The sequence below is a fragment of the Schistocerca piceifrons genome, chromosome X, assembly GCF_021461385.2.
Source record: "Schistocerca piceifrons isolate TAMUIC-IGC-003096 chromosome X, iqSchPice1.1, whole genome shotgun sequence".
Taxonomy (NCBI): domain Eukaryota; kingdom Metazoa; phylum Arthropoda; class Insecta; order Orthoptera; family Acrididae; genus Schistocerca; species Schistocerca piceifrons.
Window position 1 is genome coordinate 132,837,353 of NC_060149.1, and position 16,408 is coordinate 132,853,760.

Consider the following 16,408-nt stretch of genomic DNA (forward strand, 5'->3'; position numbering starts at 1 on the left):
AAAGTTGCAAGTTTGCTAAATGTACGACAGTTGTGTGTTTTTGTTTATTGGAGTTGGTTTTCAGTGTGAAGGTACCGTAAGATTTCCAGTTTAACTTAACTTGCCATACCTTGTGGCTTTTCTATATTCCATAAGTTTTTTTTTATCAGAAAATATGACCACTTTTATTTGGAGTGATTGAAAAGAAACAGTATGTAGTATCACAAATGTAACAGGCAATTATTGAATCACTTAATAGTGTATAAAACATGGAAAATATTCTTTGCCTCCAAATAATTTTAGTTTAATCAAAAGTTTTATTCTATTTGTAGTTTCGTTTGCTGCTAGCTAAACTGTGTAAATGAATGCCATTGCAATGTGAATTTGTAAATAAACAGATGCACATGTCCCTGTGTTGTGAAAGGCATTTGAAACGTACAATGGAAACAATGCAGCATCTTGTGTGACTTTGAATTACACTCCTGGAAATGGAAAAAAGAACACATTGACACCGGTGTGTCAGACCCACCATACTTGCTCCGGACACTGCGAGAGGGCTGTACAAGCAATGATCACACGCACGGCACAGCGGACACACCAGGAACCGCGGTCTTGGCCGTCGAATGGTGCTAGCTGCGCAGCATTTTTGCACCGCCGCCGTCAGTGTCAGCCAGTTTGCCGTGGCATACGGAGCTCCATCGCAGTCTTTAACACTGGTAGCATGCCGCGACAGCGTGGACGTGAACCGTATGTGCAGTTGACGGACTTTGAGCGAGGGCGTATAGTGGGCATGCGGGAGGCCGGGTGGACGTACCGCCGAAATGCTCAACACGTGGGGCGTGAGGTCTCCACAGTACATCGATGTTGTCGCCAGTGGTCGGCGGAAGGTGCACGTGCCTGTCGACCTGGGACCGGACCGCAGCGACGCACGGATGCACGCCAAGACGGTAGGATCCAACGCAGTGCCGTAGGGGACCGCACCGCCACTTCCCAGCAAATTAGGGGCACTGTTGCTCCTGGGGTATCGGCGAGGACCATTCGCAACCGTCTCCATGAAGCTGGGCTACGGTCCCGCACACCGTTAGGCCATCTTCCGCTCACGCCCCAACATCGTGCAGCCCGCCTCCAGTGGTGTCGCGAAAGGCGTGAATGGAGGGACGAATGGAGACGTGTCGTCTTCAGCGATGAGAGTCGCTTCTGCCTTGGTGCCAATGATGGTCGTATGCGTGTTTGGCGCCGTGCAGGTGAGCGCCACAATCAGGACTGCATACGACCGAGGCACACAGGGCCAACACCCGGCATCATGGTGTGGGGAGCGATCTCCTACACTGGCCGTACACCACTGGTGATCGTCGAGGGGACACTGAATAGTGCACGGTACATCCAAACCGTCATCGAACCCATCGTTCTACCATTCCTAGACCGGCAAGGGAACTTGCTGTTCCAACAGGACAATGCACGTCCGCATGTATCCCGTGCCACCCAACGTGCTCTAGAAGGTGTAAGTCAACTACCCTGGCCAGCAAGATCTCCGGATCTGTCCCCCATTGAGCATGTTTGGGACTGGATGAAGCGTTGTCTCACGCGGTCTGCACGTCCAGCACGAACGCTGGTCCAACTGAGGCGCCAGGTGGAAATGGCATGGCAAGCCGTTCCACAGGACTACATCCAGCATCTCTACGATCGTCTCCATGGGAGAATAGCAGCCTGCATTGCTGCGAAAGGTGGATATACACTGTACTAGTGCCGACATTGTGCATGCTCTGTTGCCTGTGTCTATGTGCCTGTGGTTCTGTCAGTGTGATCATGTGATGTATCTGACCCCAGGAATGTGTCAATAAAGTTTCCCCTTCCTGGGACAATGAATTCACGGTGTTCTTATTTCAATTTCCAGGAGTGTATTTCATTGGGATCCTGTTGATAATAGGGACACTTTTGGAAGAACTGAGTTGAGGTAATTGAATGGGCGAGATTTTCAGTCTGTTTGTGATGGACTGTATGTGAAATTTATGCTACAATCTCGAGAAACTGAAGTGAACATAACTGAAATAACATTCTCTCTCTCTCTCTCTCTCTCTCTCTCTCTCTCTGTCTGTGTGTGTGTGTGTGTGTGTGTGTGTGTGTGTGTGTGTGTGTGTGTGTGTGTGCGTGCGTGCGTGTGTGCGCGCGCGGGGCAAGAAAATACAGGAGTCTCCTGGAGAACAGAGTTCCAGTGTACAAAGAAAAACAACAGCATAAAGGCAATACAGTACAACCTGACTATAGCAGATGTTGAAAGTGACCACCAGTCATCTCTTGGCACTTTTGTGCCCTGGTTATCTAGTTTCTGAAGCCAGATCGAAGCTGGACTGCTGTAAGTGCAGCAGTTTCATCCAATATGTTCTGCTTCAGTTCTTGAAGACTTTGAGGGTTGTTGTAATACACCTTAGATGTGAGGGCTTCCCACACAAAATAATCACACACTGACAGATCAGGTGACCTGAATGGCCAGCTAGGGCCACGACCAGACTGACCTCTGCTAACAACTCTGTCAGGCAAGAAGATTGTGCAAATGTACCCCAAGGTTTGGTCCACTATATGGGCAGTCGTTCCATCCTGTTTGTGTGTGGTTGTATGCATACATTCACATCCAGTCATATCCATTCGTCTGGGCCGCTTTTATTTGCCCCACCCAGTACAACTGCATAGTTGTATTTGCTTGCCATATTTCTCCACTCTTGATTATGGAATAGTGGGAGGGGGAAAAGGAGGGGGGGGGGGATATCTGGAATAGATGATAAACTGCAGAAAGTTATATTTCTTCATTATTAACTTTTGTATAGTTTCTTATAATCTCCTTAGAACTGTAAAAATTGTTGATACACTAGCTGCAGCAGTGTTTTGGTGGCAGGTTTTATATGTTTTCAAGAACAACTTTGGCACTTTCATTGTTTGTGTAAAGTAAAAAGAAATGATTTCAAGAACAACTTTGGCACTTTCATTGTTTGTGTAAAGTAAAAAGAAATGATGTATTGCTGATCTGTGAACTATTATGGATGTTCACCCGTATGTAGTGTTTTTCAGAGAGTTTGTTAATGGAAAAAAGATTTTTGTATCTGCCAACCAAGCTTGTAAAGTTGACAAAACTTCTACATTGGAACTTACACTTTCTTAGTGAGAAAATGAAAAAAAAAAGAAATAGCGGATTTTTATAATAATAATAATAATAATAAAATAACATTATGCAAAGACTCCGATATTAGGTAGGGTCTGCAATGTTGTGGGCAGGAATTATATTGATTACATGAACACCTCTTCATGAAATTGTATGGGTGAAAATGCAAGATTTAACTGCTGTCAGGTATCTTGATGAGATCTTGGGACCTCATGTGCAGTTGTTGTGAGGTGGTGGGGCCCGGACTTCATATTGATGGACGATAATGATCGACCTCATAGAGCAAGAGCAATTGATGTTTTCTTGGAAATGGAAGATATTGAATGCATGGTGTGGCCTGCTCACTCTCCCGATTTGAATCCCATAGGGCATGTCTGTGGTGCACCAGGGAAACAGGTTGCATCATCTAAGCATCCACCAACCACTCTGCAAGACTTGTGAACAGCTCTCCAGGAAGAATAAGTGTTATTGCCTCAGCATGAGACTGATGATATCATTCACAGCATACCCTGTCATTGTCATGCCTGTATTGCTGCCAGAGGTGGTCACACCCCATACTGAGCACATTAACCAGTTGTCAGAATGTGTGTGCAAATCCATTAAGCTGGAAAAAATGAACATTTTCGTCTACTGTTATGCATATTGCAGTTGTTTACATTCTGTATTCTGTACATTGTTTGTCCTTTTCTGTCACTTGTGTATACTGTTTTGTTTCAAAAAAAGATATGGAAACAGTATTTTTTCTCTCTTCACAGGTATGTGCAAAATTTCAGCCAGAATTTTATAACAATGTAATGACAGCGTATCAGTTACTAGGAAAAACACAGATGGCAATGGATCAGTTACACATGCACTTCTATTCTGCTATTCACAATAAAGCTGTGGAAGTTATACGTGAGTGTGTGGACAACACTGAAAGTCTTGTAACTGGAGGTGCTTCAAGCTCTCTAAAGCCCTTTCGTCTATTGTGTCAGGTATTATACTTTCATTATCCTCAGAACATTGTAAAGAAAAATAAATCTGCTTAGCAAATGTGTTATCTCTCTCTCTCTCTCTCTCTCTCTCTCTCTCTCTCTCTCTCTTTCTCTTTAACTCCTGTTAATATGGTGTACTGCCACCTTGGCTGCTTGAATCATCCTAAAGACTGACGCATATAAATTCTTATCATTGGTCACTGTGATTTTATACCATTCCTCACAGAGAAACTTTTCCATTCCTTAAATGAGCCTGCAGTCATTATGAACTTTTGGGAATAATACCATCTAGCTCACTTAATATATTGTTTATAATACTACATTAATGACTCGTTTTGGCTACTGCCATCAACAATTTCAGAATGTGGAACGTGTGAAATAAAGTTCATTGTCAATAGCAATAAACCAGATGCCAAAGTGAGGCAATAGTTGTATTGCAAGTGTCACTGGATTTTGTTCAAAGTTATGGATCTGATCATGGCAGTAGCTAAAACATGTCACTAATTTAAAGAAAAAAAAATTATGTAGGATGTCCCAGGAGGAATGGCTAATATTGAGGGATATGGCAGGAACAAACATACAAAGGAAAAAAGTCTAGTAAGCATAGGCTCTAAAGTGCATTTCTTAAGAGCTATGGACACTTTTTCATCCTCAGTACTGTGAAACAAATCTCTGCTACTGCAAGCTCTTTGCATTCCATGTTTTGGAGGGAGGTAGGATAGTCCAAAACAAGAAAAAAATTATCTATTAAACATGGGCTCTTAAATGCATACCTTGAGAGCTGTGGGCACTTCTTCTGTAGAAAAGATCTGTTTCAGAGTAGCCAAGATGAAGTAGTGTGCATAGCTCTTAAGGTATGCATTTTAAGCCCATGTTTACTAGAATTTTTTGCTGCAAATGATTGTTCCTGTCATAACCCTGAATACTGACATCCTGTGTGTAATAAGTGATCTAGATGGTATTCACAGTAGTGGAGCAAAGCTTTTAAAATTCTGTGTATTGGTGAAACTTTAAACAAAATTGATAAGATGAAGATCTTAGTGCAATGCTCATCCTTTTTTAGTTAAGCGATAAGCGAGCCTTATGTATCTGCAGTATTGTCTTAATATCTTCTTCATTGAGTTCTGTCTTTCATTTAAGCAACATTTTTTAAGAGGTGGTGTAGCATAAATTTTTTGTGTGTAGGTCTGCATGCACTTATGTATTTTTAGAAAAAATATTGAATTTTTTGTTTTAGTACTGAATTTTTAAACCTGTCTCTTGTTATAAGTACATTTGTCTCATCAGATTTTGGCATGAGTGCAAAAAACCTCAATGTTGTTCTCCAGTGTTACATATTTGCAGTACTTTTCCTTTCAGTGTGACCATATGTGCTGCTGAAAACTAGTTAATGATCCCCAAATTTGTATGAAGCTTGTCTGATAGTTAAGGAACAGTGTGAAATTAGACTCTTCAGATACGCTGCATATTTCCAGTTGTCTGTAGTCAAAGTATTGTTCTTCTTGCACAGTTAAAGTCTGTTCTTCGCATTCATCTAGCTTGCAAGAAGTTGAGAAACAGCGGCATTACCATAAATCTGTCATTTGTAAAATATGCATTTGTTGTCATATTGTCAAAATGGATACATTTCTGCAGAGACTTTGTGAGTTTTATTTTTATTATTACTATGCCTGAAACTAGGGCGGACTGTTGGAGTAGTGACCTTTCAACCAAATGGCAGACAATCTTGCAGTGAGGCAAGGGAATCCCAGAATCTCAGTTGTGAATATTTGGGGGGGGGGGGGGGGGGATTTGTAGTTCCAGTATTTGCTTTACAATGAAGGGACACTTCCCGACAACCTTGGTGAGAACTGAAATTTCTGCAGTAGTAATATTATTGTGAGAGAAATTCCACCTGGCTGAACATTGGAGAACAGAAACCTAAAATAACCTCCTTTATAAATATCTATATTTTTTCTTATAGTAATAGCTATAATTTTTCCTCATGACCTCTGTGTACTGTCATTGCACTAGATCTGTATAACACTATTGGATTTGTGATTATTGTCACTGATAAAACTGCCTTCAGATGACTTGATGACTGTTCAACACACATGGCTTAGAACATTCCCAGAGATGTCATAATACCATTCTTATTTATCCCTTTACGTACTATTTGATGTTTACTATTAAAAACAGTCTTGATCACGATTTATATTTATTAAGGTGACCGGTTTCGACCACTGCTGTGATCATTTTCAGACCTACAAGTAGCATACAAAGCTTTAATTAGAGGGCTACATACATTAAAGAAAATACATAAAGTTATAAAGCTATAAAACGATGAATTTTATGTTGGGAGGCCATGCAGTGCTGATTTTCATCCGTTGGATGGAGATTTTAAGCTGGATAGTCTTCATGGTGCTATACGGAAGGAATAGGATAAGTGCTGGGGCACAGAGTTTCACCCTCTCATTTCCTTTTATTTGATACTCATTCTTAACACACATACAGTATGGCACGAACACTTGTTCAGCAATGTGCATGATGCAGATAAATGTTTGGAACGCCATCATAAGTTGCAAGCAAACCATGTACATGAGAATCCTACCCAGAATTGGAATTCAGTATTGCAGCAGTATCCCTTGCACTTGCTGCTCAGCATTGGATTGTCTTTGACATTTGATTATACTTATAGAACAAAGTTTAGATTGTAGATCATCACAGAAATATATATTAAAAATTGAAATGAAGATACACAGACAAAAGAAAGTAAAGGAACCAGAAGAGGAGGGAGAACGAAATAAAATTTCATCCATGGATTACAAAATTGATTCAAATTTTCATGTCCACCGAGCAGTCTGGATGCTGAATGACATGGATACTGAGGGAAGTTCTTTCAATTAGGTAATGTGGTTATGGTTAATTGAATGTTTTGAGGAATTGTGGAACTCAGTCAGGAAATATAAGCTAATGGAGGCAAAACATGAACAACAGCAGTCTTCACTGCCTGTCTGAGCAAAATAAAGGGATGAAGGTACATTGGTCCTATCTGTACTAACTGTGGAGTTCCCTTGGAGGAAGATATACAGCTAAGTATTAACACAAGCAGAGCCAGAGCAAATTATCTTTTACTCTCTAACTGAACTCAATGTCTCCGCCTTTATACTGTATGGTAGGTCATGTCACCTATTCCACATTGGCGCTTCTGGCCAGCATCCAGCAAGACCTTGGATGGCCAGTTATGGTTAACTTTAACACTGCCATCATCCTGCCATGGCAAGTGGCTTTTTCATGAATTCACATTGACATCTGACTGAAACTTCAGCCAACACACTTCCTGAAGAGTTTTCCTTGTGTTCTCAAGTAAAATCATTCGTTCTGGATTCTACTCACTGTCTTTTAGGTGTTGTATTTCTTATGTTGCGATACCCTGGGAAAAATTTTTAATGCCGTCCTAAGCGACTATAAACTTTTACAAAAATTTTATGTGGTAATTTGAAAGAAATACATAATTGCAATGCAGTGGTACAATGATATGCAAAAGGAATACATAATTACAAATAATATGCATGTGGGCACAAACAGGTGCAAACGCAATTTACCCAAGTGCGCTCACATGCCTCTGCCCTACATGGTGCTGGCTGGACACACAATGCAGGGATTGCAGTTCGGCCGGTGGACTGACTGGGTGGGGGTTGCCCGGTGAGGTGGTTAGAAAGGGAGGGAGGCTGGAGGCATGATTTGGAGTGAGTAATTAGTGGCTTGGTGGGAAGAAGCCAGTTTGCTGCCTAGGAATGCGGGAAGGAGGGGTGGCACGTGCATGGGCAAGGCATGTTATTTATGAATGCTTGAGGCGCTGGGGAGCAGCACACTATGAAGGTGTGGAGATGTGGCTTGGGAGGGGCTGATAGGACATAGGAAGTGGAAACAGTTGGGTGGAGTGTGTGAGAGCAGTGGGTGAAAGTAGATCGATGGCAGGAGTGTTATGGGAGCGAAGGATCTGTTGCAAGGATGACTCTCATCGGTGTAGTTCAGAAAATCTGGTGCTGGAGGGAAGGATCCAGATGTCCCAGACTGTGAAGCAGCCATTGAAATCGATCATGTTGCCCTCAGCTGCATGTTGTGCCACTGGATGATCAATTTTTTTCTTTGCCACAGTATTGCAGTTGCCATTCATTCCGGTGGACGGCTTGATGGTTGACCTAACAGTGTAAAAAGATATGCAGTGACTGCAACAGAGATGGTATGTAATACGGCTGCTTGCATGAATGGCTGTGCCTCTGATGGGGAGGATAAGCCTGTGACAAGACTGGAGTAAGAAGTACTGGGTGAGTGGATTGGGCAGGTCTTGCACCTGGGTCTTCCATTGCGATATGATCCCTGTGAAAAGGGGTTCAGAGTTGGAGTGGCATAGGGATGGCCTAGGATGTTGCGTAGGTTGAGTGGGCAACAGAATACCATTGTAGAAGAGAGGGAAAGGATCTATGGTAGGTTGACCCTCATTTCATTGCATGATGATCGATAATCAGAGCCCTGGTAAAGGATATGGTTCAGTTGTTCCATTCCAGTATTGGCTGACAGGGAGGAGGAGGGGGACTCCTTTGCAGGTGATTATTGATTATTTGGGGTGGTGATAGGATTAGGGGCGTGTGAGGATATGGCTTGGGAAATCTGTTGCTGGCCCAGGTATGGGGGCCAAAGTCTGTCTGTGAAGGCCTTTGAGAGACCTTCAGCTTACTGGGCAAGGGCATTCTTATCACTGCAGAAACGTTGGCCATGGGTGGCTAGACTGTATGGGAGGGATTTTTTGATATGGAAGTAATGACAGCTGTCAAAATGCAGATACTGTTAGTGGTTAGTGGATTTAATATGGAGAGTGGTGTGGATGGAGTCATCAGAAAGTTTGAGGTCAACAAATGACCTAACAATAAAATGCCTTTTTTTGGTCCCACCTCTTCTTTAACAACTTTTCAGATTCTACCAGTCACTGTTCCTCACAAAACTGGTACTGCAGGAACACATTTCCATGACATAGGCATCCCAGAACACCCTCTGCTCCTTCCACAGTCCTAACTACATACACTGCATTTCCAGAATTGGAACTCCTGCAGTCCAACACCTGGAAAAGCATTCCTCATACCACCTCCATAAATTGTCCAGCCTGTTGACACCATACTCCTGCCTCGGACCACCATTACCCATCACCATGTGTCCTACCAACAGTGAACACCCTTGTCAACCCGTCATGGCAACCAGAACCTGCCTAGCTGACCTTGTCAGTTTGCCAGAGTCTCTGAAACTCCCGCTTAACACTCTACGAAATTGAGGATCCAAACAAACACGAAACACTGTTGTTAACCTGTCCACCAAAAAACCTCAGTCCCATGTAAGTTTTAGTCATATCCAAAGGCTGAACCTTCAGGCCCACAACCAAGTTTAGCCATGTTGGACTTGTAGAGGACATGCTTTCCTTCTCCCGATCTCAGCTGTGAAAAACCATATTTCCCCACCAATCCGTCCGACCAAAGACTTACTAACCCAAACATTTAACCTTGCCTCTCCCGTTTCGTACCACCATCCAACTGTGACAACCCTAACCCACACGCCTCATAGCTTACCACCCCTACTCACCTTCCAGGAATTCCTTACTTCCAACTTGGCCTCACCATCTGTCCCCAGGTCCTTTTGTAAGAACTAATGTTTCAACAGAAGAAAGGACAGCCATACAAATCTCAAAACAGAACCGAAACTTATCATATTCCCCGCAGACAAAGAATCCACCACTGTTGTGATGAATAGCAGTGACTACCTGACAGAAGGCTTCCACAAACTCTGACTCCTCCACCTACAAACTCTGCTATAGTGATCCCATCACAGAAGTCCAACACAACCTCCAGTCCCTACTGCAATCCTTGAGACCATCCCAGAATGTCTCTCTTTGGTCCATCTCCCTCATCACCACAATGACAGCCCATACACCTGTCTTCTACATGCTCCCAAAAACCGATAAGCCAACAGTCCTGGACACCCATTATAGTTTGTTACTGTGCACCTACTGAAAGAATTTCTGCTCTTGTTGACCAATGTGTGCAACTAATTGCCTGAAACCTAGCCTCTCACAGCAAAGAAACTAACCACTTACTTCACCGACTCTCCACCATTCCCACCCCTTTACCTTCTGGATCCATACTAGTTACTTTTGATGCCACCTCCCTTTACACCAACATCCCACAAACCCATGACCTTGCCACTGTCAAACACTACCTTTTCCAACATCCTTCAGGTGCCAAACCGACTGCCTCATTCGTCATACACCTTACAGACTATATACTGACAAATTACTACTACTCCTTAGGGGGGCAAGGTTTATAAACGCATCTTCAGCACAGCCTTGGGCACCTGCATGGCACCCTCCTAAGCCAGCCATTTTATGGCCCGTCTAGAGGAAACCTTTCTAACCTCCCAAAGCCCCAAACCCCTTGTCTGTTTCAGGTTCATTGATATCTTCGTGATCTGGACATGGGGCCAAGTCACCGTATCCTCATTTCTCCAGAACCTCAACACCTTTTGTCCCATCTGCTTCATCTGGTCCTCTTCAACCCAATGTGTCACTTTTCTGGACATTGACCCACTCGTCTCTGATGGCGCCAACCACACCTGTGTCTGTATGAAACTTGCTAATGACCAACAACACATGTATTCTGACACCTGCCGTCCCTTCCATACCAAAAAATCCCTCCCATACAGCCTAGCCACTCGTGGATGATGTGTCTGCAGTGATGAGAACTCACTTGCCAAGTATGCCGAAGGGCTCACAAAAGCCATCACAGATAGGAACTACCCACCAAACCTAGTCCCCACACAGATTTGTCATGTCAGGTCCTCACACATCTCCAATCTTCCCATCTCCACTAAGAATCTGCTACAGAGGAGTGCTCCCGTTGTCACACAATACCACCGTGGACTGGAACAACTGAACTATATCCTTCAGCAGGGCTGTGATTATCTATCATCATGCCCTGAAATGAGGGACATCCTACCCAAGAACCTTCCGACACACAACATCCTAGTCCATCCCTGTGCCACTTCCTCTCTGAAACCCTTGCAACAGAAATCATATCACTGTGGAAGACCTGGTGCAAGACCTGCGCAATCCACTCACTCAGTACTTCTTACTTCAGTCTTGCCACAGGCTTATCGTACCCCATTAGAGGCAGGGCCACTTGCACAAACAGCCTTGTCATATACCAACTCTACTGCAATCACAGCACAGCTTATTATATTGGTACATAACCAACCAGCTGTCCACCAGAATGAATGCCCACTGCCAAACTCCGGCCAAGAACAAATTTGACCATTCAGTGGCATAACATGCAACCTGAGTACAACACGATCGATTTCAACAGCTGCTTCACTACCCTGGCCGTCTGGATCCTTCCCCCACCACCACCTTTTCTGAAGTATGCAGATAGGAGTTATCCTTGAAACACATCATTCACTCCTGTAACCCTCCTGGCCTTAATCTCTGTTAACACATTGTCCCCACACCCTCCACCCAACTGTTTCCACTTCCTCTGTCGTATCAACCCCTCCCAATTAATGTCTCCATGTCACCTTCATAGTATGCTGCTCCCCTCTGCCTCCTGCATCTGTGCATCACATGCTTAGCCTGTCCACATGCCACCCCCAGCCCCCTTCCTCTTACATTCCTAGGTAGCAGACTGGCTTCCTTCCTCAAAGCCACTACCTACTCACCCTCAATCCCTCTTCCTGCCTCCTGCCCCTATCCCCTTCCACCCACCGCACCCGACACAACCCCGATCCAGTCAGTCCACCTGCTGAACTGAAATCCTTGCATTCTTGCATTGTGCATCCAGCCAGTACCACATAAGGGCACAGGCATGTCATCAACTAGCAGTAGCTCCATTTTTTTTGGGGGGGGGGGGGGGGCAAAACACCTAAACAAATGCCATGTTCCATCCACTTCCGACAGTAACAGTAGTGTCCAATACAGCTCATACACACTGTCTCCTCCTAACAGGATATTCAGCATGTAACTTAAGATGTTACTGGCAATGAAAATATTCTGATCAGTTGATAACCGGTGTCTGGTGTAAGGGCAATTGGAAACCTCTTGTCCTCGATGTCATCCTTGATCCGTTCTAAAAACTCCACTATCTGTATTGGACTGACCAGATATGGTTTTAGAATACTACTATTGTTGATATTAAAATGTCATAGTCCCACTCCAGTTCACTGAAGATACCCATAAGCTGTATTAGCCATTTGTTGACAGTGATCAGAATTACAGCTATCCGCAGCTGTCTTTAGGTGCTGCTTTCTAATCTATTGTGTTTTAGATCAACTGTTTCATTCCCTACTTTATAATATCTTCATTTTTCGCTATGAAGCATACCATTCTATTAGAGCTAGTAGTTAAGGTCATTCAGGGTGTACAACTGTGAAATCCGAGAAGAACCCAGGAATTTTTTCATCTGGGAGAAACCTTGAAAGTTTTTTGGATTCCAGGAATATTTTTATTTTAGTTTTCAGTTAAATTTTTGTAATTTTGATTGGTAAGAACTGATGCTCTAACAAAGAATTTTACTTTAGCCCAATACTGCAGAATAATACTGCAACAATAAAACATAAACAAATCCACAACACCAAAATTATACTTTAGTTGGAAAGGAAATGCACCATTTACAAAAAAAAAAAAAGGGCAATGCACACACAAGCATCTGCTGATAGCAAAATGTATCAAACATCTGCTGATAGCAAAATGTATCAAAGGCTTTAGTGTGAAGACTATGCAATGCTTCCTAACAACAAACTGCTTTCGATGAGCGTGACATCACAAATTTGTGCATATGTAACAGGTCGTGGGAAAATATTGTGAATATTGGTTTGAGAAGCATGAATTTCAAAGTAAATTTCCTTTTACATAAGATGAATTATATTGTGTGTCAAAATGTGCAATGAATTTCTTAAATCACAGAGCATTTGACTCTCATTCTAAACTTGACACTTTGAGGACTAGCCACTCAGAAAAATTTCAGCCCCAGAAGACCAGCCATTTATGCCATTATTTAAAATTTTATTGGCACATTTGTGTTTGATACATCTTGAAGGGTAACACACATTATAAAACAAAAAGCTTAATGGTTAGTTTCTCATATTTATTCAGTTTCTTTAATAGATTGCAAATTATGCAATAATGATAGTATAAAGTATATTCGTCTTTCTATGGAAAAGTTGAAGTGCTTGATGGAATGTGTATTCATCCAGTTAACACCCACAAAATGTTTGGTTGACAGCAGTGAAATGTGTACTCATGCTTGTCACAAATATTCAGCTGCTGCAATATAAGCTGTGCTTTTAGGTTCCTGCATAACCACACCCTCAGAAAAAACAGCAAAAAATATTTGATACCAGTGTTATAAGTGAAAGCTTAGCTTTTCTTGTAGCTAGGCTCTGTGTCTTAATTTAAACCATTAACTTTTCACATTTGTGTGTTTGTGCTCGTTAACAGTGATGTCACTGTTGGTTGACTAAAAGTGTCCTGTGCACTAAAATCTGCCGTCATTGCCTGGTGAGATCATGTGATGTGAGCTACAATTGGCTGACAAAAGCATATCTGCAATGCAAACTTGATTTCAGAACTTTGGAAGCTGCCATGCTGTATTTGGTGGAATTCATATTTATACTTTCGTAATACAAAAATATGCAGTGTACATTTCGTCACAGATCAAAGATCTTTCCAAAACAGTTCCTTTTTTGCTGTGTCTCATGTCCTAAGTTGCCGGGAAGTTCTATGCTGGTGTATAAAACCTTTACCATTCAAGGGATTGGTAAGTTTTACAAATCTGATGGAAAGTGTATTGTCACTTAACACAGGAAAAACATACTTTCACCCAGGATATAATGTATTTTCACCAGGCAAAAGTGTATTTTTAAGTGAGAAATTCAGGATGTTTTTTCCTACTTGTATACACCCTGTTGTTTTAACGGTTGTCACTAGCTGCTTCAGAAGTCTGAGTAGCTGTTTCTGTTCCCCTTCTAATACATCTATTTTTGTCTGAACAAGATCTTAATGTCTTTGCCCCCAAAATTTAAGTTTTCTCTCCTCTGGACACGGGATTCATGTTGTACCAATTGTCCAATTAGATGCCCTTTTTCTATCTTTCCTACATGCCAATATAACACATGTTCTGCACTTTTACATCCTGCTGCACTTGTTCAGCTGTGCCGGTCATCTTTTACAGAATTTGAGTGCTCACCTCTCGAGAACTGACATGCTTTCAGATTTCTCCTTCAACTATAGAAAATTGAAATAAGTCACTGTTCTCCAAATGGCACTGTAAATTTTCAATTTTCCATGACAGTATGGGCATTTTGTTATCTGCATGTGTGATTGGTGTCCCATGTGCCTCAACTCCAACTAGCAGGAGAGTAATGCTGATGATGGAGTATGACACGTATGTTATTAGAAAAATTTCACCAGTCTGTTGGTATGAGTCCTAAAATCCTTCCACTTCTTTTCAGACAGATTACAATGATGTCAGGGCCCTTAATTCATACTGCTGTGTATGGACCTCACCATTGTGTATCTTATTTATGCAATCTGCCTCATTGTATGCTGCATTATCCTCTTTGTATCAGTGCACACTTCGCTGCAGAGTGAAAATCTCATTCTGGAAACATCCCCCAGGCTGTGGCAAAGCCATGTCTCCACAATATCCTTTCTTTCGGGGGTGCTAGTTCTGCAAGGTTCGCAGGAGAGCTTCTCTAAAGTTTGGAAGGTAGGAGACGAGGTACTGGCAGAAGTAAAGCTGTGAGGACGGAGCGTGAGTCATGCTTGGGTAGCTCAGTTGGTAGAGCACTTGCCCGTGAAAGGCAAAGGTCCTGAGTTCGAGTCTCGGTCCAGCACACAGTTTTAATCTGCCAGGAAGTTTCAACATTTTTCCTCCTCATTTTGAATTGCGTAAGATTATTGTGAGAAATATCTGCTGTTGATGGATGGATTAGATCATCTCTGATGCAGATGTGAAGTGACTGGATCAGTTAGCTGTGAACTTGCCTAAAACAGCATTTGCCGTGCTAATTACCAGAGAAGAGTCGGCATGTGATTAAATTCATGGTCCGTGTTACAGACTCTAGCTTCACAATATGTCAGTCATAAACTTAATGACATCCCATAATATGTTGTCTGAGTTTGGTTTCATTTGTCCCAATTGTAAGCCTGATTCCTTAAGTGGGTATTGGTACATTCTTGACCCACAGGATAATGTTGTTTCCATGCAGGACCTCTAAGGAACATTTAGCATCTCGGGGGGGAAATGACAAGAACACATGAACAATCTATATAGTCCATGACAGATTTGTCATGTACTGAATGTCTATTACATACAACTTTTATCCATTATAGATGAGGAACACCATGACTGTGATGAATAAAGGTTTCTTGAAATTACTGCAACCAGCCATTTTTTGTTTTACTCTTCACTTTTTTTCCCCTCCCTCCTTCCCTCTACATTGGCACACCTATTCAACACTTTCTTTCTCCTTCTAGAGTGTGTGTGCGTGTGCGCCCCCCCCCCCCCCCCCCCCACACACACACACACGGGTTGATGAGAGGGTATGTGATGTTAGTGCAGTGATTACAAAATCAGCTCAGATTTATTAAGATTTTGGCAGTATGAACTCACTTATCAGTATGTTGTTGTACCCCCTTCGGCCTGGATGCATGTACTGATTTAGTTGGGATGGATGTCATAAAGCCAGGCAGTATGGCCTATAACTACTGCGTGACTGCTTAATATCCTGTATACTGGCAGTGCGTTGGAGTTGACACAGATCTGGAGGTGTTAATGGCCACAAGAGTACCTCACACTCATACAGACAGGGCCCAGAATCACATGCAATGTGTGGATGAGCATTGTCCCATTGAAAAATGGCAACATGATACAGGCACACGAGAGGCAACACATGAGGATGACTGATGCCTGTGATGTGTCATTTTGCCAACAAAGTTCCCTCAATCAATACCAGCCATGGCACAAAGTCATACTTGATGGCTCCTCACACCATGACCCAAGGAGTAACACTGCTGAGCCTTCCAAAACATTGGGAGAACCACAGTCATTGCTGAACACAATGATGCCATTCATCAGCAGTCTAGGCTTCCCAGTCACGGCACCACTCCAGATGCAGCTGTGTGTTGTGATTTTAATGGCAGCCCACGTATGGAACTGTAATTCCCTAGGCTGGCTGCTGCTAGTCTGTGACCACTAATATAGGATGGTGCAGAATGTTACAG

At 42.7% G+C, this 16,408-nt stretch overlaps 1 protein-coding gene across 9 annotated transcripts in view; it reads left to right on the plus strand.

Moving 5' to 3' along the window:
- The window catches only part of LOC124721478 (syndetin), a 150,117-nt gene that overhangs the window by 28,835 nt on the left and 104,874 nt on the right, over positions 1 to 16,408 (plus strand). For all 9 annotated transcript variants that reach the window (XM_047246475.1, XM_047246481.1, XM_047246473.1 and 6 more), the window contains one exon: positions 3,889 to 4,107. In XM_047246475.1, the coding sequence (XP_047102431.1) occupies positions 3,889 to 4,107 (219 nt within the window). The remainder of the gene's footprint in view (positions 1 to 3,888; positions 4,108 to 16,408) is intronic.